The sequence below is a fragment of the Schistocerca gregaria genome, chromosome 1, assembly GCF_023897955.1.
Source record: "Schistocerca gregaria isolate iqSchGreg1 chromosome 1, iqSchGreg1.2, whole genome shotgun sequence".
Classification (NCBI taxonomy): Eukaryota; Metazoa; Arthropoda; class Insecta; order Orthoptera; family Acrididae; genus Schistocerca; species Schistocerca gregaria.
Window position 1 is genome coordinate 590744436 of NC_064920.1, and position 24147 is coordinate 590768582.

The following is a 24147-nucleotide window of genomic DNA, read 5'->3' on the forward strand; positions in this document are numbered from 1 at the left end:
TAAACCTCAGACATGGTGGCAAGCCTTATGTAAGATGGAGAAATGTATACCAGTGTGTGTCAGGAACAAGACCTATTGAGACTTCAGTTTATCGTTAGGTGGTATTGCTGCTTGAGTTGATCAGAATCCCATGTATATTATGCGAATATGGAATTGATGGGTTCAGGAGAGCCATACTCAGTGCCTTGAAGGTTCTCGGTGGACGCTTGTGAATAGTGCCAGAGAAGACAGACATACTGTTCACTTGGCCACACAGGTTCATATAATCACATCTGCTCCAGGCAGAAGACAGGTTGTTTTGGTGCTGAACATTTTCATGATTTTGACTGACAAGGAGGAGTCCCCAGAGATGGGATCGGTTTCTTGAAGCCATTTAAATGGTGATGTAGGTTGAAGTCCCATATATCACACCCCACTCTTGAGTGTCCTCGATTGTGAGTAATCAGTGAGAAAAATTTCATAATTTCACATGATGGTTTAGCATTTTTATTCAGTTAATTGGTTTAAATGTAATTTTTTATTTATACCCTTTTATATTCATTATTTTAATCTTTTGATTTGCTATCTTTTTTCTTCATTTCATTATTTTTCCAGCTGGGATTTATGTGCTTTTGAATTTAATTACTTTTATTTATTTTTTATTTACTGATGTTTCGCGAGCACGAGTGGCTGGCATTGTCAAAGTTTCACCCTCCATTGCCGATGGTGAAATGGAGTTGAGCTCGTGGCCGCAGATTATATGTACGTGGCGCGCCAATGTCCGAGGGCTTCTCCGCGGTCATTTCCGGTGTGGTTCTCCTCTTGATACCTGCGATGGTCATTCGCTGCAGTACGGGAAGCCAGGATCCATTTACCTTAAGGCTTTCCTCTTTCTTGTTGAAGTTGTTAGCGTTTTATTGTATTTCTACAGCTTCTCTGAACAAGCACATGTGATAGTGCTTCTCTACAGCCAGAACTTCCGTGTCAGGGAATTTTATTATGTGGTCGGTCTCACTCAGTGCATGCTCTTCCACAGCCGATTTCTCCACCTGCCCCAACCTGCAATGTCGCTTGTTCTGTGATCCTGTTGTTGATTGATCATCCAGTCATTCTGACATAAACTTTTCCGCATGTGCATGGTATACGGTATATTCCTGACATTGCAAGAGAGTATCTTTTCTCCTTTGCCGATCTAAAACACAACAGGATCGAAGAACATAAGCGACATTGCAGGTTGGGGCAGGTGGAGAAATCGGCCGTGGCAGACCATGCACTGAGTGAGACCGAACACGTAATAAAATTCCCCGACACGGAAGTTCTGGCTGTAGAGAAGCAATATCACATGCGCTTTTTCAGAGAAGCTGTAAAAATACAAAAACACGCTAACAGCTTCAACAAAAAAGAGGAAAGCCTTAGAGTAAACGGATCCTGGCTTCCCGTACTGCAGCGAATGACCGTCGCAGGTAGCAAGAGGAGAACCGCACCGGAAATGACTGGGGAGAAGCCCTCGGACATTGGCGCGCCACGTACATATAGTCTGCGGCCACAAGCTCAACTCCAGTTCACCACCGGCAATGGAGGGTTAAACTTTGACAATACCAGCCACTCGTGCTGGCAAAACGTCAGTAAAATCATTAGATGAGCGTCAGCCAAAGAACTCAAAGCAGAAGTGAATAGGCAATGATTCAAATGACGAGATTAAGGATTAAAAATTTTTAAAAAGCTACATTTAAACTTATTAATTTATAAAAATATTGATCAAAGTCATTTTGAGGAAGAATAAAAAATTAAAATATTTCAGGGCACCTGTGAAGATTCAAACCCACAACCTTCTGCTTGTGGGTAATGCACCTTCTCCATTTCACTACATTAACACTTTGAGTAGTGCTACTATTCTTATGACTGTAGACCATTGCATGAAATTTCAAATTGTTTTTCATCGATTACTTGCAAATGTGGGCTCACCAAGGTGAATGAGTACAAGTTGTAATAACTGAGAGTGTAACATACACAACCATATAGATGTATGAATGATATAGATGATTTCAAAAAGCCAGTCCCACCCTTGAGGATCTCTCCTTCTGAGATAAACTGATGCAGCAGTCTTCATCTTTGACATGTCAGAATAGGGGTTGTCACAGAAACAGCTAGTAGAAAAATCCATGCAATATACACATTTATTTATATGTAAAAGCCGACTTTGGAATTTTTCTTTGGGTGAGACTGTGTTTGCCAATTTGAAATTCTAGATTAACGTATTGTATTGTTCATATCACTTCTGCATAATCTTTCATTGATTATATCAGTAGTCATTTGTATTGTGATATAGCATGAAATTTCGAACATTTGCGAGGACCCTGATGAACTGGTACTGTTATTGCTGACAGTAGGCTTAAACTTATTTGTGCTCTTTTAAATTTTTGAGAACAGTATGCCTATCCTCATTCAAAACATTCATTCTCTAATGCAGCTGTATAAATATATGAGAAATAGCTTATCTTTATACTGTATTTTTGAAAATTTTCATAAATTGCTAGAGTTGTCGATAACTTATTTTGTAGCAAATCAGTGTTTGTGACTCTCACATTTTCCGCCAAAGAATAGATCATCCCAAATTTCAGTATATATCAATGCACATAAATATAAATATTTGAGAAATTTTGGAAGTTACCATTGTTTTATGCAGAAACTAATTCACAGTATTAAATCAGTGTTTGCATTAAGTTACTGCAAAATATATTGTAACTAACATATTGTCTTGAATTTAAAAAATGGCTCTGAGTACTATGGGACTCAACTTCTGAGGTCATCAGTCCCCTAGAACTTAGAACTACTTAAACCTAACTAACCTAAGGACATCACACACATCCATGCCAGAGGCAGGATTCAAACCTGTGATCTTGAATTTATTTTCCCCTTTCAGGAGGAGTATAAATTATCTACATTTACTATAAATTAACTCTATATCTTAGTTTTTTTGACTATAATTAATCTCTAAAAGCCTTAGGAAAGGAGTAATCAGTAGCTTAGATTTTCCTTTTGCCTTAATAGAAGTCTGGTTTTGTGTATTTTTGGCAACTCTTGTGCGAAGTTAGTAATTTCTTAGGTCAACAGATTAAAAGATAGTCAGCAGACTTAGTTAAAAGTTATTTGTTCACTGTCCATTAAAACACTGCACAAACCATAATGCAGCTCCTCCGTGAATGCAATTTTTTGAAGATGGGGTGAGTTAGTTGACATTCATAAGCAGCTGGAAATCGCCCTGACCGCTGGTGAATGACTGGCAGCTGCTGCGAGTCAGTTTGTTGAAAGAAGGTCTGAGAGTCATATACCTGTGGTACCAAAGATACCTCAAGTAGTATCCTTTCCTGTGTACCCTGTTTCCCCTGCAACAAGTATGGGATCTGTCATTACTTGTGCACTTGATTGTCAGTGGTGGAGCTAGGCATATGAATGTATATTCTCCTTATAAAAAATGAAATTTGCTCCATCAGTGTTGAACAGAGAAACAGTGAGAATAATACTTTGACGGCATTCCTGGTGAATAGTTAGCCATGAAACAAAGTAAAAAACTCTACAAGAGACGCCTGCTGTTAACAGAAATAGACATTTCAACTTTTTTTGTGTTGAGATGCTTCCTGATTATATAACAGCAGGTTTCTTCCTTTGCCCAGCTAAAGATACTGATGTACATTTCCTGTGCTTTAAGATGTTTTAAATGCCATCATTTAAAACAAACTATAGTAGCATGTTTTAATGTCTGTACAGGCATGGCAAGTGGCGGCATTGTATTGTAGCTGCAGAGCACTTCACAGGTTGACAGTGGTTCAGTAATAACTGGGGAATAGGACCCAGTGAGACGAAACAGAAACTTGCTAGGCAAGTCAATCTACAGGAAGCAGAAAGTCTGTAACCATGTTGAGCGTACACAAGGATAAATTCGGCAAATGGCTGGTGCTGGCGGCTGATGACTAAGCACTGGGTGACAACACTCTTCATGAAGCACTAGGCTAGATCCATGGTGGTTGAACTCAGAGTAAGCACCAGCCTGCATAGCTTTCTTGTGCGTGAAGATAAACCCTTCTGTCAGCAGGTCTGCCCAAACAACAAGGCATTTGCACCCTTCGTGGCTGGTTTTGGCATTATTCTGCTGCATTACCTATACCAGCTCATCTGCCCTCATTGTAATGTTCACTGGCAGGTGTACTAAATCCCTCTCATCTGAAAGTCCTTGTGAGGCTGGACACAGACAGGCTTGGGCTACGACCTCCATCTCAAATCTTGAGAGGCTGTTGGAGAACCTGGCAGTGGACCAACCACCAAAGGAGTGAAGGCTGGCGCCATTGGCTCTCCCAGAAGGGCACAGAGGCTGTGACAACAGGGAGAATCCACTGGCAGCAATGGAGATGAGATTACTACCATCAGTGAGGAGGAGGAGGAGGAGGAGGGGGGGGGGGGGAGTCATAGGAGTAGGTGGTGTAGGAGGTGGAGGCAGAGGAGGAGGGGGGACAATCAGAATCCATGGGCTCCACATCAGCAGGGGAAAATCCGAGCCTCACTGTGGCCTGAGGCTGCAGATGAGGGGAGGACAGTGGAGGAGGCAGCAGCAGGGAAGTACGCTGTTGCAAGTGAGAGCCTGCACCCAGAACAGTGTTGTGAGTCAACCCTCTCACCCAGCAGACCAAAAAACCGTGGTGGTGATCCTCCAACAGTGGACAGGCACAAGTGGTTTGCATGACAGGTCAGTTGCTTCCTACTGATATCCACCACAAACAACTGTCGACTTTTGTAGCCCACCACGACACCTGGCAGCCACCCGTGCCACCGGCTAAAGAACTGGGCCCAAATGGCAGCTCTGGTAAGAAAACCTGGAAGGCCACTGTGGTCTGTGGTATGTGACTTAAGATGCAAGAAATCCAGGAGACCCTGTGGGTGGCACCCTTGCAAACTTCCACTGGACTGCACCCGCTAACTGGTCTCATCCAGTACATAACTAGAAAACTCGGCAACACATCATCGCAGGAAAAAGCACTCATGACCTCTTCATTTGGGTCATTGATGTACCCATGAAGTTATCCACCTCTGAGTTAGAAGCGGGTGCAGTGGGGCAGTAATCATATGCTGAGTCCTGTTGCGAAAGCAAAAGTCATTAAACTCCCACCAAACAAATTGCCTCCACTTACTGGACACAAGGGTCGTGGGGTTTCTCACAATGGCAAAAATATCTGACGTGTGGACAGTGGCAGTCGACAACGTGAAGGACAGCTTGGATGCATTTGGGAAATTGGTCAGTTCATTGACTACCAACAATCGCATGCTGCCCAAAAAGAGACCTGCGAAATTTATGTACACTCTCTCCCAAGGGTGCTCCAGAACTGGCCAATGAGGAAAGTAATGTGGCATGCAGCCTGTACAGACCCCTCAAGCCTACACCAGACGTTCAGTGTCACAACTGATCACTGGTCAGTAGATGGGGTGTGGTGCCGACGCATTCATATAAGTCATACCTCAGTGCAGCAAGTGGAGTAAAAAAAACATAAAAAAAAACATTTTTAAAAAATTGGGGCATTTCGAGGGGGATGAAACGTATTCCCTGCAAAATCCACACCAGATAAATGTACTCCAGCTAACCCACGTGGACCACCGAAATGATTTTCTGGAAAAGCAGGTCAGTGGCCATGGCATTCACAACCTCTTGTGCTGTCAATGGAAAATCCAACAGGGTTTGCTGCAAGACATCACCCAACATGAATATGAGGGCCTCAACACAACCATGAGAGCCTCCTACAGGTTGAACTCCAGATTGAGACCCACCGGTAACCATGATAGCCCATCAGCCTTGGTATTCTGGGTGATTGAGGAGCAACCAATGTCATAGCAATAATTGCTGAGAAAGAGGGCCCATTTCTGCACTCAGTGGGCAATCCTGTCGTACAATTGAAGGAGGGCAAATAAGGAAACAAGTGCCTTCTTGTCGGTGATCAGGAGGAACCTTACTCCCATGCAAGAAAATGTGAAACTTTTTAACTCAGAAAATAATAGCGGTCATCTCCTATTCCATCTGTAAATAATTACACTGCACAGTAGAAAGTGTCTTCAGTATGTGAGCAACACTGCACCAATACTGAGATACATTATAGGCCAGGGCTAAAGGTTTACCATTCATAACAGAAACAAGATAGGGAGCAGAGCACAAGTGCTAGTTGCCAGATTGAAAAACCTGTTGACAATCTAACAAACAGACAAACTCGACACATTTCTGACAAGGCTGGTTAAGAGGATGGCAGATACGCATGGCCTGGGGAATGAACTGAGAATGATGCAAAATCTCACCCAAAAAGACTGGAGCTCCTTCAGGTTTTTGTGTGCCGGCAAGTTGACGATGGTTTTGTGTGGTCATTCTTAGGGATAAGCCTATCTTTGCTAAGCACATGTCCCAAAAAAAAAAGGGACCTCTGAGGAGAAAAAAACTACGCTTCGTCAACTTGGAACAAAGGAGTTCTCCAGGAGGTTTTAGAAAACCAGCTGAAGGTTTCATGAATGCTCCTCTTTTGTAGGTCCATTACACAGATACCATCAAAGTAATTGGTCAAAGAGGGAATCTCCTGAATCAACTGTCCCAAATACCATTGATAAGTCTCTGGCACAAATGAGGTTCCAAAAGGCAAGTGATTAAACTGGCAAAGCCCAAAGGGGGCACCGAGGGCCAAGAAGATCCAAGAAACAGCATCCAAGACAACTGCAGGTATGCATCATGCAATCCAATGCATGAAAAATACTGGCCTCCTGACAACTTCAATAACAACTCTGCTGGCCGCAGAATTGGATACGAATCTGTGATGAATTGCAAGTTGACCATCTGTTTAAAATTGCTGAAAAGGCTAATGGTGCCATCAGTCTTCTGAATCACCACCAGATGGGAAGTAGAAGACACAACACTTTGATTCTGCCATCATGGAAATTTGGCCTTTGCATTGTCATGCTTGGAGAAGAGCTGTGGCATGGGTGACCTAATTGAGCCACATTCCAGTTATCAGACAGGCAGTTCCTTGCTACTACTGTCGACTTATGGGATTCCACAACCTAGGCAAAGTCAGCTAAATAAATGTTGAACAAAGTTAACGCCTTAGTCTCAACCTCTTGGCTGGATGCTAACTGGCAATCGTATCCCAAATTAGAAAGTCTGCATAAGATGTGGCGCATTTAGGACACTAAAATGACGCTTTGGAAGAGACACTGCAAGTCAGCAACCCAGGCCACATACAGTTGCCTAGGTAATTGTAATGTCACCACATGGGTTTGAAATCCAAAATACTGTGTCAGCAACCAACAAAGTTCATCAAAGAGATGTTTCTCAAGGTCAGTGGAGGGCTTCAAATTCTGATCAACTTTGAATAAATCCATGTTGCTGGACAAAGAAGAAGCTGATCTTATAAACCAGATCAGTGATACACATTATCTGGCAAAGCAGCAAGAATGACCTGAGGTAATTCTCTCACCTTTCTGTAGATTCATCGAAACCATGAAATGTCATCTGGTGATGGGAATGGGGAAGAAAACTTCACAATAGATACCTGGCCGTGGGCTACTGCTGGTGGTGAAAAGGCACAAAGCAAATCTGCATTCTGGTTCGTCAGCACCTGCATCTGCTTCTGCTGCCGCTTCTTCTGTAGATACAACTGTTACTGCCAGCATTGCAGATATGCCAAGTCAATGGTGGCTCAAAAGTAACACGAGGAAAAGAGAGACGTCCTTTGTTGTCACTTTAGTATCTGCGCAGGCATGCCACCACTGCTAGACTACCTTGTTGGCAGAGGTGCTTTGTGGGTCAACAGTGACTCGTTAATAACTGGGGAACAGAGCCCTGTGAGAGGAAACAAAAAAACAATGTGTGTTGATCTGTGGGAAGCAGGAAGTCCAAAACCCTGTAGAGAGATGCACAGGGGTAAAATCGGCATGCCGCTGGCCCAGGTGACTGAGCACTTGGCAACAATACTCGACACAAAGCACACAACAATGTCTGTTGTGGTTGAACCCAGCAAAGCACCGCCCCACACGTCTTGAGACTGCCCGCAAGTAAAGATTTCTGTCAGCGGGTCTGCCCATATTACACATCCCATGTGGTCTCCATGGTAGTTTAGCACACTATTCCATTGTGTGATCCACACCAGCTCATATCCCTGCATCACAATGGCCATTGTATAGTAAACTTTCAATGCATAGACATAAATTGTGGTGAAGCACAAGAAGTTCATTGTCAGAAATAATTTGTTGCTCTCTACAATCCTACATTAATTGGTTTGGTAGTCATCTAGATTGGAGTTAGTCTTGAGTTGTGTACATTGAAGAAAAAATAACAATGCATGAAAATTATGAGTTGACTATCGTACAGTTAGAAGGCTACCATTTTTAACTCATTTGTGGCAACTAAGGAAAAAACTCTGCAGTCAGACCCAGAAAAGAGCATGATGTCAACCAGCTGCAATCTCATACTTTGTTGTATGGTGTCATTCAGATGTGATATGAAAGACAAGTGATCAGCACCACTCTCTCTTGCCCATTTTTCAACTTTCCACACATTGAAGCTATCATTTCTCATTCAAGTAGTTCCCAAATTGCCATCACAAGGCAAAGTGGACCCTTTTCCAGTCTTCCCACCAAGGAAAAATCCCAGGCAGTACTGGAGTTTGAACACAGATCCTGTACATGGCAGACAGATGTACTGATTAATCGATTATTGAGGCAGACCATCTGGGGCAAGAGTTAAAAATACAAAAAAACAGACTGTTGACCATTACCACATGGACACGTGCAAGTGATGCAGGCCCTAATCAACTGTGGCGTATATATTTCCACAAATGAATCACCTGTGCCCACTATTAAACTAGTGAAATAGGATCAAACAGTGGAAACCTCAGGTAAGAATATCAACAGTGTAGGAAAGGACAGATGGTTACTCACCATACAGAAGACATGTCAGGTTACAGTCAGGCAAGGTTATAAGACACTCACATATAGCTTTCGGCCACAGCCTTTGTCAGTAAAACACACGCACACACACACACACACACACACACACACACACACACACACACACACAAAACCAAAAGGGGGGGGGGGGTGGCACAAGTACACCTCATGCACACATGACAGCCAACTTCAGCATCCAGCCCAAGGTGCTGGAGCTGGTGGTCATTTGTGTGTGAGGTGTGCTTTCTTGTGTGTGCGTGTGTGTATGCGGCGTGTGTCATGTGTGCGTCTTTTACTGATGAAGGCTGTGGCCGAAAGCTATATGTGAGTGTCATTTAACTGTGTCTGTCTGCAACCTGACATACCATCTCTACAGTAAGTAGCAATCTGTCTTTTCCTAAATTGTTAGTAAAATAGGATGATAGCTGAGCAAAAGGGAAGAGAAAGGTAGTGTATTGAGTCCAAGAACAATATCTTGTCATCATTTTCACACGTGAGTAAACATGATTGAAAGATAATAGATATAAAACCTAGTCAAGATTATCTGACCAATTATCATCAGTTCTGCGAGGTTGGTTGGGTGGCAGACCATGTGCACCGCTTAAAGACATTAAAGTTTGTCAGACAGGACCCTCAACAAGTCCCCCAGCTTGACTCAAACTTGAGCCCTTTCCTTCTGATGGCAGTGTCCGAGTTTTGATCCAGTGCACTGCTTTATTCAGTTAGAAACTTTCACAACAGCTTTCTGTCCATCAGAGTGAGATATTCATTCTGAAATCCTAGCTGTTTTGGGCTCCTGATTTCAATGAAAAGAGAGTAAGGAGATGGGAAGATTTCACTGATAAAATGGTATTAATGCAGTAAAAGTTGTTTCAAGGTACATGTGGAGTAACTAAGACTTCACAAAAGAGACTGTCATGCTGGAGTTTACAGATGTGATCAGTGTTATCTTTAACAACATGTCTATTGAAACATTATGTTGACTCCATGCCAGTGGCTTATTATCTTTACAGGACAGATGAATACAGTGGAGACACTATGAAAGATCATCAGTATATGCAACTTTTTACCTCCCCACCTCCTGTCAGGCTGAACAAGCATGTACTCTGCCATCTCATGTAAATCGTGGATTAGCTACGAGGTCCCTATACTGACCCCTCATGAAACCACCCAGCTCCCGCATGGTGTATTGAAATTCACTGGTATACTGAAATTTTTGAAACAGCCATTCTATTTTGACCACTGATGTCATCAGCTCCTGTTGATTGTTTTCTGCCATTGGTCTTTCATCATCTACTCATGCTTTTGCAGACATATAGATAGTGGAAATTTCTATCTGATGAAACAGTGGAAACTCCATGTAGGAATACCAACAGTGTAGGAAAAGATAGCCGGCTGCTGTGGCTGAGCAGTTCTAGGCACTTCATTCCGGAAACGCACTGCTGCTACGGTTGCAGGTTCGAATCCTGCCTCGGGCATGGATGTGTGTAATGTCCTTAGATTAGTTAGGTTTAAGTAGTTCTAAGTCTAGGGGACTGATGACCTCAGATGTTAAGTCCCTTAGTGCTTAGAGCCATTTGAACAATTTTTAGGTAAACATAGATTGCTACTTATCCTAAAGAAGACATGTCAAGTTGCAGACAGGCAGACTAAAAGACACTCACATATAGCTTTTGGCCACAGCCTTTGTCAGTAAAAAGACACCCCGCCCCCAAACACACACACACACACACACACACACACACACACACACACACACACACACACACACACACACTATTCTCACACAAACACATCTCATGTGCACATGACTGTCAACTCCAGCATCTCGGGCTAGGCAGTCTGGTGAAGGGTGCAGGGTCTAGATTACCAACAGGTGCAGCGTCAGGAGATTGTGGGATAGGGAGGTGGGGAAAAAAGGAATGAAAAAGCAGAGGAGCATGGTAAGCCAGGCCGATGTGTTGGCACAGGGTTGCAAATAAACAAGGTGGGAGATGAGAATGGGGAGGAGGTGATAGTCCAGAGGGAGTGGAAACTGCTCATCTCCCTACCTGTTTATTTGCAGCCCTCTGCCAACGCACCCACCCATATTTCTCTGCTCTTCTCCTATTTTGAATTTTCCATTACTTACATCTTATGATACGCTACATGGTCGTATTCAATCAGTTACAAAATGTTTTAGCAACTTCATTCTATCTCCCAACCCACCATTCCAAATACGTTTCTTGGCTTTGTCATCTTTCTGCACAATTCCTTTCAAATGTTTTCTCTTAAATGTTGGAAAGAAATGTCGAGAAGCACATATGTATTATGGTGTGTCTGTGTATCCCACTTGCTAAATACTGTTCCATGTATGTTAGGGAATATCACTTGTTTTCTAGTGCAGTTTGTGTGTTGCACACTGTTTTCATTATGTGTAAATGAAAGCCATTATGTAAGGTAATTTCCTTAAACAACCAATGTTTCTTTTTAAGATATCTTAATAATTTATTATTATTGCAGCTGGTGCCATGAAAGCTTTGTATGCGAAAGGCATTGTACATAGAGATTTAAAACCACAAAACATTCTTCTCAGCCATTCAGGTGGTAAGATGTGCCCACAGCCTCATGAAATAACACTTAAGATTGGTAAGTTGATCAATCATGCTTACAATAGAGATACCTATTTAATGTAATTTTATTTTGTTTTGTTTGAATTATGTGCATCACATAATTTTGAACCCTTTGCTTTCAGTTTCATATACACTTCCTGGTTGAAAGTAAATAGGAAAACATTTGATATTGTTATTGTTTTCCTTTTGCATGACCAATACTAACAATGTATTAAATTTAAAGTTATTTTGATATTAACCAAATAAGAAGTACCGAAGTACAAAAAATAAAAGAAAATATTTGCGAAGTGTTGGGGTGTATGCAGGTGGATGAAGCCCCACAATTGTACCCGGTCAAACATTCATATATTTGTATATCTAGCTACATGAATGAAGAGAGAAGGTGATCATCATCTTGTTATGGAGGAGTGGATTGACAGTGGAGATAAAACAGAGAAAGAGAGAGAGTAGAATGAATGAGGTGGAAGTCAGGGTCAAGTAGAGATGGATGTGAGATAGGGACCAGTGGAGATTGAGGCAAGGGGGATTGTGATATCGAAGGATGTGGTGTTAAGACAATTCCCATTTACATATTTTAGTTTCCATATGCCCTTGTCGCACATCCACCTCCATCCGTGTTCCCATCCCCCCCCCCCCCCCCCATATTTTTCTCGTTTTACATTAACAAACACACTTCTCTTCATGATATCACTGTTCTTCTTCCTATCTGCACCTCCCAATCCACCCTTTCATTTCATTGTGTACATTACACAATTCCTCCCTCTTTTGGCTGGGACTAACTCACTAGTGCCATGTTGCTATCCCATCACTTTGCTTTGCCCCCTCCCTCACCCTCCTTTCTCCTCTAACCAACTCCATCTGACACAGCACTACAACTCAGGTGAGCTGCAACACTGTAGCAATGTAGTCAACTAGATAGATAGTAGATAGATAGATAGAGAGAGAGAGAGAGAGAGAGAGAGAGAGAGAGAGAGAGAGAGAGAGAGAGAGGGTGTTTAATTTTTCTATGTATTTTAACAAATACTTACCCAACATTCTTTTCTTTACAGCTGACTTTGGTTTTGCAAGGTTCTTGCAGGATGGTGTTATGGCAAAAACATTATGTGGATCTCCTATGTACATGGTAAGATTGTTTACATTGTTGTTAATGGTCTAATAAGAACAAAATCAAGTGGAACTGTTGTTTTCCAATTGTTCATGGTATCATTCTGTAGAAATGTTATGAACATGCCGTGGGAGGGACTGTAGGTACATTAAGTTTTAAAAATTTATCTAATACTAACTAAAACATCAGCAAAAATTTTGTTCACTTGTAAGAGCTTTGCAACAAGATGATACAGACAAGCAAAGCTTCTAGTTACTAATTCCACATTAAACTTATTCTTAAATTTTAAATAAATAATAACAGTATAAAGATATTCCATCCTGGAGTTCATTGTTTGATGAATACAAAGATAATGACATACATAAGGTGTACCAGGAGGAATAATCATTCACAGATATGACATCAATGACCATTCAAAGTAAAATGTCTTGTAAATATGAGCTCGAAAATGCATACCGTAAGACCTATGTGCACTTCTTCATTTTCAATGCTATGAAGCAAATCTCTTTGACTGCAAGCTCTTTGCTTTCCATATTTTGGGAGCAAGTAGTATGGACAAAAACAAGAAAAAATGTCTACTAAACATGTGCTGTAAAATACATACCTTAAGAGCTATGAGCACTTGTTCTGGAGAAGAAACATGTTTCACATTAGCAAAGGTGATAAAGTGTTCATATCTGTTAACATATGCATTTGAGAGCCCATGTTTTCTGGAATTTTTTGCTTCAAATGAGCTTTCCTTTCATATCCCTCCATGGATAGTGATCATTCCCCCTGAGACATGCTTCATAGACTGGACATCCCACTCTCAACCTGGGACTCCTACTCTGTCCCCAACCCCCTCCCCGTGCCCAGTCCTGCTTTATAATTCACACTGTTAGTAACAGTCGCAACCACTAGGAAAAATTTACCAGACATTTTATAACACCTTCTAACATAATCACAGTCAATCATCAGTAACTACTACATCTATACGGATGGGACAAAAATGGTATAATGAAGTTTAGAGTAATTCAGTAACAATAATGGAAATTTCAAAATGGAAAAATAAGTAAAATAAAAGAAAGGCATCCGTTCACACGTACAGCAGACTGATGCGTAGCACACATGAACATGTAACAGAAAACAGTTTTCGTACCATCTTTCAATTTCTTTTTTTAGTAAAAGCACTCATTCACATTCACAGCCACACAGGCACCCAAACACATGACCATGTGTGTGTGCATGGATGCAAGTGCATGCACAATTTTTAACTATGTTGTTGTTGTTGTTGTTGTTGTTGTGGTCTTCATTCCTGAGACTGGTTTGATACAGCTCTCCATGCTACAGTAAAGCTGCATGCCCTCGGGAAAAATTACGGCTGTAGTTTCCCTTTGCTTTCAGCCGTTCGCAGTACCATCACAGCAAGCCGTTTTGGTTAGTGTTACAAGGCCAGATCAGTCAATCATCCAGACTGTTGCCCCTGCAACTACTGAAAAGGCTGTTGCCTCTCTTCAGGAACCACACATTTGTCTGGCCTCTCAACAGATACCCATCCCTTGAGGTTGCACCTACGGTACGACCACCTCTATTGCTGAGGCACGCAAGCCTCCCCACCAATGGCAAGGTCCATGGTTCATTATTATTCACAAAAATAACTTAAAATATTGTGTATGACGCAAGCCTCGCCTCCAACATAAAGGACCATTCACACAAGTATCAAAGGATGTAAATGTCCTTGTTACGTGTTCACATATCACATCAGAGTGGTGTTCAATTCTTATTTGTGGTGTGATGATGCTTATAGACTGGAAATCTCTATTGGAGAAAAAAATATTATACAGCAAAATTAAGAGACCAAATTGTTGGCCAATACTTACTTTCTGAAGGGAAGTACTGTCAGTAGCCACCTAAAAATTACATATAAGTAAGAGACACAAGTTTCAGAACTGATAGTGCCTTTGTCGGGAGGTGAGGACGATATGTTGAGGAAGGTAAAAATGGAACAACTGCTTACTCAAACCTCAGGATGAGAGAGACCCACTTATATTGAGGACAGGGATGGATCATATATACACATACACTATGTGATCAAAAGCCTCTGGACACCCCCAAAAACATAAGTTTTTCACATTAGGTGCATTGTGCTGCGACATACTGCCAGGTACTCCATATCAGTGACGCCATTAGACATCGTGAGAGAGCAGAATGGGGTGCTTCGCGGAACTTGCGGACTCCGAACGTGGTCAGGTGATTGGGTGTCACTCGTGTCATATGTCTGTACACAAGATTTCCACACTCCTAGACATCCCTAGGTCCACTGTTTCTGATGTGATGGTGAAGTGAAAATGTGAAGGGACGCATACAGCACAAAAACATACAGGCTAGCCTCGTCTGTTGACTGACAGAGACTGCCGACAGTTGAAGTGGGTCTTAATGAGTAATAGGCAGACATCTATCCATTCCATCACACAGGATTTCCAAAGTGCATCAGGATCCACTCTAAGTACTATGACAGGTGGGAGGTGAGAAAACTTGGATTTCATGGTCGAGTGGCTGCTCATAAGTCTCACATTATGCCAGTAAACGCGAGATGACGCCTTGCTTAGTGTAAGGAGTGCAAACATTGGACGATTGAACAACGGAGAAACGTTGTGTAGAGTGGTGAATCATGGTACACAGTGTGGTGATGTGATGCCATGGTGTTGGTATGGCGAATGTCCAGTCAGCTGCCAGCATGTGTAGTGCCAACAGTAAAATTCTGAGGCGGTGGTGTTATGACGTGGTCATGTTTTTCATGGAGGGGGCTTGCACCCCTTGTTGTTTTGCGTGACACTATTACAGCTCAGGCCTACATTGATGTTTTAAGCACCTGCTTGCTTCCCACTGTTCAAGAGAAATTCAGGTATGGCGATTGCATCTTTCAATACGATAGAGCAACTGTTCATAATGCACGACCTGTGGTGGAGTGGTTACACAACAATAACATCCTTGTGATGGACTGGCCTGCACAGAGTCCTGACCCGAATCTTATAGAACACCCTTGGAATGTTTTGCAATGCCAACTTCGTGCCAGCCCTCACTGACCGACATCAATACCTCTCCTCACTGCAGCACTTCGTGAAGGCTGCCGTTCCCGAAGAAACCTTCCAGCACCTGATTGAATGTATGCCTGCGAGCTGCGAGAGTGGAAGCTGTCATCAAGGCTAAGGGTGGGCCAACACCATATTGAATTCCAGCATTACCAATGGAGGGTGCCACGAACTTGTAAGTCATTTTCAGCCAGGTGTCCAGATAATTTTGATCACATAATGTATTAAATTGACCCATCTGTCATTATTATGAGTTACACAAATATGTTTGCTTTCTAAATAGATTTTGAGGACTGCTATCAACATAAGGCTTGTTTGAAATTTTTACTATTCCTATTAACTGCACAAGGAGGAAGGAGCCTCAACAATATCAGGACATAATTACTGTGAAGGAGTTACTACAGCTTGGTTGAAATTTTATCTTTTGATGATAAAATTTACCTGCATCATTGTTCTACTATCACATACTGATAGGTTTGCTCCTTTTTTGTTATATATTTGGCACATAAGGTGAGATACTCTGAAAGATATACAGTAAATACTTCTGACACCAAACTCTAATGTTGTCTGTGTGCAGCTGTGTGCAGAAAGGATTACAGGAGGGTCCTCTTTCTCCACCTGCTGTATGGAGGATGGTGAAGTAGTTTGAATCAACTGGAGACCTGTCATCACTCTGGGAAAAGGCCGATGAGTTGTTGCCCCACAGGTGGTTGAGGAAATTGCTGTTCGTATGGCAGACAATGCTGCGTGTAATTCCCGATCATCAAGCAACGCGCATGCTGTGTCACTACAGTTGTACATCCCGTGGTCCACTGTACGGAAGGTGCTTCGAACCATTCTCAAATGGTATCCACACAAGATCCATATCACACAGCAGGTTACACCACAGGACTCACAACAACGTGTTGACTTCGCTCTCCGCTTTCTCGCAAGGACTGAAGTTGACAAGGGCTGGCCCTGGGCTATCCTCTGGACAGACGAAGCTCATTTTTCTGTGACAGGTCAGATGAACACTCAGAATTGCCGTGTGTGGGGATCTTCACTTCCAGTAAGTGTGCATGAAGTTCCTCTGTATGTTGAACGTGTCACCCTATGGCTATGTTCATTATTGACCCATTCTTTTTTGAACAGGTTGGCACTTAAGGACCAAAGACATACATTGTGACTGGCAAGCTTTACTGTGATATGCTTACTGGCATGTCATACCTGCCCTACTGTTAAACTCAACAGTTTTTGTGCAGGATGCGCCCCCACCACACATTGCTCATGAAGTTCTCCTGCTTCTCCAAGACATGTTTGGAAATGGTTGAAGCATCGGCTGATTGTTCCCAAATACTTGGCTGACACAATCACCTGATCTCACTCCCTGTAATTTCTGGCTGTGAGGATACCTGGACAGGGTTTACCAGGCGATCAAGAGAGATAGCCAGAATATCTACGGACATGCTTTGTTCTGCTATGCTAAATCCAATCCTGCACTTTCAGACTCTTCTGTGCACTGCTGGGTGCCATATTGAGCCCCTTTTGGTGCAGTAATGGTACCGGTATCTAATGGTGCGATGTACCATAGCAGCACATTAAAAGATTTCCAATTGAATTGATTCTGCATTACTTTTCTCCCCCCCCCCCCCCCCCCCCCATGCCCTTGACATTAATGTTACCAAGTTTGGTCCTCATTTGGTAATTAGTTTCTGTGTTATAATGTGTTAAATAGGGAAAATCACCTGGTACAATAATGGGAAATGTTTTATGCTCATGTCTTCTTATATTTTTGGAGGGAATTTACCACGTGAACTTATAAGAAAGTTATGCACAGCACATAAAAATGTACTGCACTCAACAATCATTTTGTTGGGAAGTCAGTAATTAGAAAAAATACCAAATTATATAATATTTCAGAAACTGCTGCACCAATACAAATTTTATGCCCCTTCACTCTGTGATAGATATTGGTTTAGCCGATAAAAGCAGTGTTTACAAAAAAATTCAACTAAATACATACCACGCAAAGGCCACATAACCCCAGTCCGCAGGTAATAGCTGGAAGTTAGTTAAATTATGTAGCATTTGGGATTCTTGCACGAGTCATTTGAAAAATATCAAAAATTTCCATTTAGTTGGTTTACTGTCTTTAAAAAAAGGAAATTGCCTATCAGGTCCATATGTAATATCCAGACATCATTTATGCAATGTTACTGACTATCTCTGAACAAGTTCACACCGAAAAGCAGCCAGAAGATATTTAGTCTGACCCGACATTTTAAATGTCCTAAACAGTCACTTATCCACTACTAAATGCAGTTTAACACTTCAGTCATTCCGTAGGCTCCCTGTAAAGAAGTGCTCACCGTAATGTCTCGTAATCTGTACAAAATATGCCACGCAGAGTTTATGTACCACTTTAAATGTTCACATTCGAATATCTCCTGAAATACACCACTAACAACACTCAAACTTTCACAAAATACTCAACACTGTAGTCACTTTTTGCCAACGGCATGGGAACCAATCAAACATACTAATTTCTTTATTTTGGCGCAGATTTCATCAACACCGTTTAAAATAGATGTTTATCAGAAGATGGCTCCTGAGAAACTATCTCGACTCATAGTTCTGAGGCACAAAGCCCTACTCAGACGCATGAGAAACACGGTCTTTCTATTGGCTAGTATATTAAGCAGTCAATCAGATTGTCTCGAGCGCTTCTATACTCGCAGTATTTCTAATGTCAGCCAATCAGATTACCACAAATAATTTAGACTAGAAATCTCATAATTCCAAAACTAAATAAAATTTAATAAAAACAATATGTAATTCCTTTCGACAGAACAAATTACTAATAAATACAATACTCAGCACCCCTTCTGATTGCCTTTTACAAACTCATGCTGACTCGGACACACATCACAAATTCCCCTATTGCACAACAACTTATATTTACATAGTTTTAATAAAATATCACATTCTCACTTTACATACATCTTCCATGAACTCCTTCAGTCTTTCCAAAACACTAACACGACCAAAACAGAATGAAATAATAATTGTCCACACTACTATTTCGTAAGTCGGAAATCTGTGGTAATGAAACTGAAGATGATTTCAGAAAATTGGGTTATATGAACCTATCATCTTACTTTAGTTTCAGTTGATACTGTAGACGAATACTTTACAGTGCCTAACTCAGTTTGACAATGTCAGCACGGTTATTATGTGTTTTAGCTAAAAATTTATGTGCCCGAAAGTATAGAAATTGTAGATTTGAAATTTTAACAGTATGGCTGGTTTATCCATATAATTTGGTATACAAAGTAGGGGAAAGATTCGTTAATATTTAATAGTACTTCTTCAGATTCATATGTAACATATTGCATTTAGCATTAGGCATTCTTACATTTTTATTGTACAGTTTCATTATTAACTATGTAATTAACAGTTTAAGTAACAAATTTACTTTGCTTAGTTTAATAAGCATATTTTAGAAAGGAAATTAAAGTCTGTGTTCAAAATGTTCTCTGCCAACATCCAAGCAAAGTTGTGCACTTCAAAGCATGTTAAGGAAAACACTTTTCAGTTCTCTTTAAAGAATGTTCGAAATTCCTTCACATATGTTTTTTTTTTTATGTGTCAAGTGTTCTGGGATTGCTGTATTAGACTCTAGCCTTTACAAATCTCCAGAGGTAAAAGTCACATGGTGACAAGTCGGGAGAGTGGGGTGGCCACAAGCCCTCTTACCAATGGTCCTCTCTTCTGTAAAATCAGTATGTATATGAGCTAAGGACAAATCCGATGCATGAGAAGTTGCTCCATCTTGCTGGAAGTATGCACAACATTTTTCATTTGGAACTAACCGAGCCGAAAATTCATTGTAGAGTTGCAAGTAAACATGTGTTGACAGTTTTGTTGAAGAACATTATAATTCTGTTACTGGATACAGCACACCATACACCAATTTTTCAATTGTGTAACGGCTTTTGCAGTATGCCATGGGGATTCTCTGTATCCCAGTGTCTTGTGTTTTTGTGAATTAACGTAACCCGACAGATGAAACTAAGCTTCATCCATTGAAAAAAGCAGGAACGGATCAAGATGTCCCCCAGCAACATTTTCCAACAACCAATTACAGTAATGTGTACACTTACCCTTGTCCACTTCTTTTATTTGCTGAACAACATTCACATAGTAAGGTTTCATTTTTAAGCCATGAAGGATGTGTTGACATGACCTCCGAGATATTCCACATAGCTGTGATGATCATCGTGTTGACTTGTAGGGACTTCTTTCAATGTGTGCTGTCACTTTTGCTACAACTTCAGGTGTACATACTGCCGGTTCCTTATTTCTCTTTGAATTAACAACACTACCTGTCAAACGCCACTTTCTCACTAGATCATGAATCGTTCGATTTTGCAGGAATATTACTTTCAGGAAACTTTTCATGAAAAGTGTCACAAACAACTTCAATGGATTCAGACCGCACATATTCTTCAGCAGTGAAAATGAAGTACATGGTTTATAAGGACTACTTTCCGTATGAACTACTCACATGCTACTGCTGTTGAAGGGTGTCAAAGAAACTGACAAGCTAGCATGTTTGCATTCCAGTTCGGGCCGGTTTTATATGCGCCACTCTTTACATATCTCGCTGGGCCCAGTAAACAGCCTTACTGTGTGAGCGTGAGAACCAAAATCTACTCTCCTCCTGGCTCCATGGCAAGCTACGCTTGCAATGCAAGATAACAACTCATAATAATTTGCTACATTACAGTGTGTGTGTTCTTTAGATCTGCATGTATATAAGCTACTTTATGGTGTGTGGATGGTACGGGGTTATTGTGGTACCACAATATTTTTCCCTCCTCCTGTGTTTGATTTTCAAATAGTGCATGGAAAGAATGATTGTTGGTAAATCTCTGTATGATCATATTGTAGTCATTTCATGAGACACTTGGTAGAAAGTCAAATGTTGCTCAACTTTTCTCAGAATGTACTTTCTCAGAAATTTGGTAGTAAACCTCTGTGTTGTACAGCACCTCACTTGTTGGTTCTGCTATACCAGCTAAGCCAAGGCAATAAAATGATGTCAATAAGATAATATTCTGAAAGAATAACAGCAGGTGGAATGTTGGGACCAGAAATTTTCACTGATGAAGTTAGCATGTACTGTAAAGCTACTTAATGTACAGCACCACAGTAGAAGTAAATGTGTGGCTTATTTACAAGCAAATTAAGTGGAGGAGGGTGAGACAAAAAGAAGCATTTTGTTTGCAGTGAAATGTATTTTGTTCGCCAAGGATTTATATTGTGTATTGTGTAAATTAAGGTTAATGATTAACTGCCCATTGTGTGTTTCTTTCAATTCAATATTTCAGATACCTAGTGATTAACATAAACAAAATCCTCACATTATAAAGTTTGGTCTTTGTTTGCCTATGTTCCCACAAATTTGTTTCATAAGAAATTTGAGTTTTCCTGGTACTTCACTTCAATGTTTGTTGCAAACTCGAATATTGGAGAAAATTATCTTCCTGTAACAGTTTACCAGAGCTTTGTTGTAATGTGATGGAGTTAAGGATGGAAAGAATACCATGGAGTGAGTAAAATTAACACTTACTGTGTAGTTTAGGTGTTCAGCAGCAGACAGGCACATTGACAATATTTGCTACTTGTAGCTTCATTTTCAGTCATTGATCTCAACCTGAGCTAACAAACATAAACAAAAGTCAGCCCCACCTCCACTCTCCCCCCACCCTCCCTTCCACCGCAACCGCGCAGGTACATTGTCTCTAGACACTGTTTGAATTCGGTAGAGCAAGTAATATAAAATATGAGGGGAGAGTGGTAGGAAGGAAGGGGAAATGCTAATGATATAAGAATGTTGTACTAATAAGCTCAGCTTAATGCACCAAATCATTTGTAATACACCATGAAGTAAAATGTCTATGTTTGAGGGAGAAGAGCCATGGTAGAATAGAGAAAGAGGGAAGTGGTTGAATGAACAGTTTTGGCTTATAGATGAATAAATTGGGCTAAGATGAGGTGATGGGGAGTTATTGTCAAGGTGTGGATGTAAGGGGAAAGGTTTGTAAACTGGGATGGAGGTGGATGTGGGACAGGTGCTTGGAAGACTGAGGTGAAGGGGGGGGGGGGGGGGTTGGTAGATATCACTTAGAGGCAATACTAATTTATATTCTTCAAAGAAACTGATGATGGGGAAGGATGGGGGAAGTCGTGTGTGATTCAGATGTCACAAGTTGGAAAAACCTCATTGAAGTCAGCCATGTTATTTTCAGTGAGACTATTAAATTTTTGAAAATATAATATAATTGGACAAATATAAAATTAACTCACCACATGGTCGCAGGAAAACAAGCATGAAAGTTCAGGAAATTTGCAAGCTTTCAGAGCCAGTAGCTCCTTCTCTTGGCATAAGGGTTGAAGGGGAAGAAGAGTGACAAAGGAAAAGGGTTGGTGAGGCTTCAGAAGTGAGGAGAATTATGAAAAAGTAACCCAGAACCCTTTTCAGGTGAGACTTACCAGGTGGGATGAGAAGGAAAGACTGATTGTTGGAGACTACAAGGGAAGAGACTTGAAAACCTGAGAGCTTAAAGGTAGAAGATAAGGTAATAAGCAAGACAGATTACTGACAATACTTCATGCAATTGTAAATAAGAGAGGGAAGCTAAGTGCATTGTGTGTGGTTATATTGGAGAGAGGGGGGAATAGACAGGTCAGAAAATAAGAGAGTAAAGAAAGAAATATTTACTAAGAAGAGTTGCTGAGACCAAAGTAATAAAGGAATTTATGTAAATTAAGGCCAAGTGAGTGGCAAGGACATGTCCAGTTCCCATCCCCCCTCCCCCACGAAGCTATGGGAAAATGGTGTTAGGGAGGAGAATCCAGATGATGTGTGTTGAAACAGGCATGCTTTACATGACAGTCATGACCTCGATCTCCACTTCATCGCAAGTGCCACCTGGATTCTACTCCCCAACACCAGTTTCCCAGAACTCTCCAGGTGGGAACTGGCGTTACATGTTCGCCGTTCTTGGTGCTTAATTCGTGTTAATTTCTTTGGTCCCAGCATTTCTTCGTAGCAACTATTTCTTTCTTCCCTCCCTTTCAGTTTGCAATATATTTTATTTTCTGACCTACCTATTGCACTCATATTCACTCTTCCACAATGTATTTTCAGTAATCTCTCTCTTGCTTATTACCTATCTTTCACCTTTAAGCTCTTTAAGTTTTCAAATCTCCCTTCGGCCAGTCTCCAACAATCAGTCTTCCATTTTCATGCCATCCGCTAAGTCTCTCCTGACCCAAGGTTCTAGGTGACTTTTCTGTAATTCTCCTCATTTCCCAAACTTTGCTAGTCCTTTCCCTTCAACCCTCTTCTTTCCCCTTCAACCCTTCTGACAGAAGTAGTTGTCACCGGCTCCAAAAGCTTGAAAATTTCCTTAACTTTCATGTATTTTCTACTTCTGATGCTTCATGAATAGATTTTTTTATCTATCCAATTATGTTATGCAATTTTCAGTGGCAAACACTGCTACTGGGTTATAAACTGTGTTCTTGGACATAGCTTGATGATGACCATTCGTTCGGGTGTATAGCTGTTTGGTCCTCCCTCCATGAACCATCGACCGTACCGTCAATGGAGTGACTTGCATAACTCAATGATACAAGTAGCTGTACCATGGGTACAACTAAAATGGAGAGTTATCGGTTGAAGAGGCCAAACAAAGGTATGGTTCCTGAAGAGGGACAGCAGCGTTTTTAGTAGTTGCAGGGTCAACAGTCTGGAGGATTCACTGATCCGGCCCTCTAACATCAGCCAAAATGGTCTTGCTGTGCCGGAACTGTGAACAGCTGAAAGCAAGGGGAAGCTACAACTGTAATTGGAAGAGACCTTGAGACACCAGAAGGTTTTAGGTTGATTATATAATGGGAAGACACAGATTTCAGATTCAGATTTTAAGTTGTAAGACATTTCAAGGAGTAGATGTGGACTCTGATCACAATTTATTGGTTCTGATCTGTAAATTGAAACTGAAGAAAATGGCAAATTAAGGAGATGGGACCTGTATAAGTTGAAAGAACCAGTGGTTAAGTTTCTGAGAGAGTGTTATACAATGGTTTATTAGAACAGGGGAAATGAATACAGTAGCAGAAGCTTTAAGAGATGAAACTGAGAATGCAGCAGAGGATCCAATAGGTAAAAAGGCATGGCATAGTGGACATCCTTGGGTAAAACAAGACATACTGAATTTAATTGATGAAGGGAGGAAATTGGAAAATACAGCAAGTGAAGCAGACGAAAGGGAATACAAATATTTAAAAAAAATAAGATTGACAGGAAGTGCAAAATTGCTAGCAGGAATGGCTAGAGGACAGATATAAGCAATTAGAA

At 41.1% G+C, this 24147-nt stretch overlaps 1 protein-coding gene across 2 annotated transcripts in view; it reads left to right on the plus strand.

The window, feature by feature from the left end:
• The window catches only part of LOC126357627 (serine/threonine-protein kinase unc-51), a 141144-nt gene that overhangs the window by 21678 nt on the left and 95319 nt on the right, over positions 1-24147 (plus strand). For both annotated transcript variants that reach the window (XM_050007474.1, XM_050007475.1), the window contains exons 7-8: positions 11452-11577; positions 12611-12684. In XM_050007474.1, coding sequence (XP_049863431.1) covers positions 11452-11577; positions 12611-12684 — 200 coding nt within the window. The remainder of the gene's footprint in view (positions 1-11451; positions 11578-12610; positions 12685-24147) is intronic.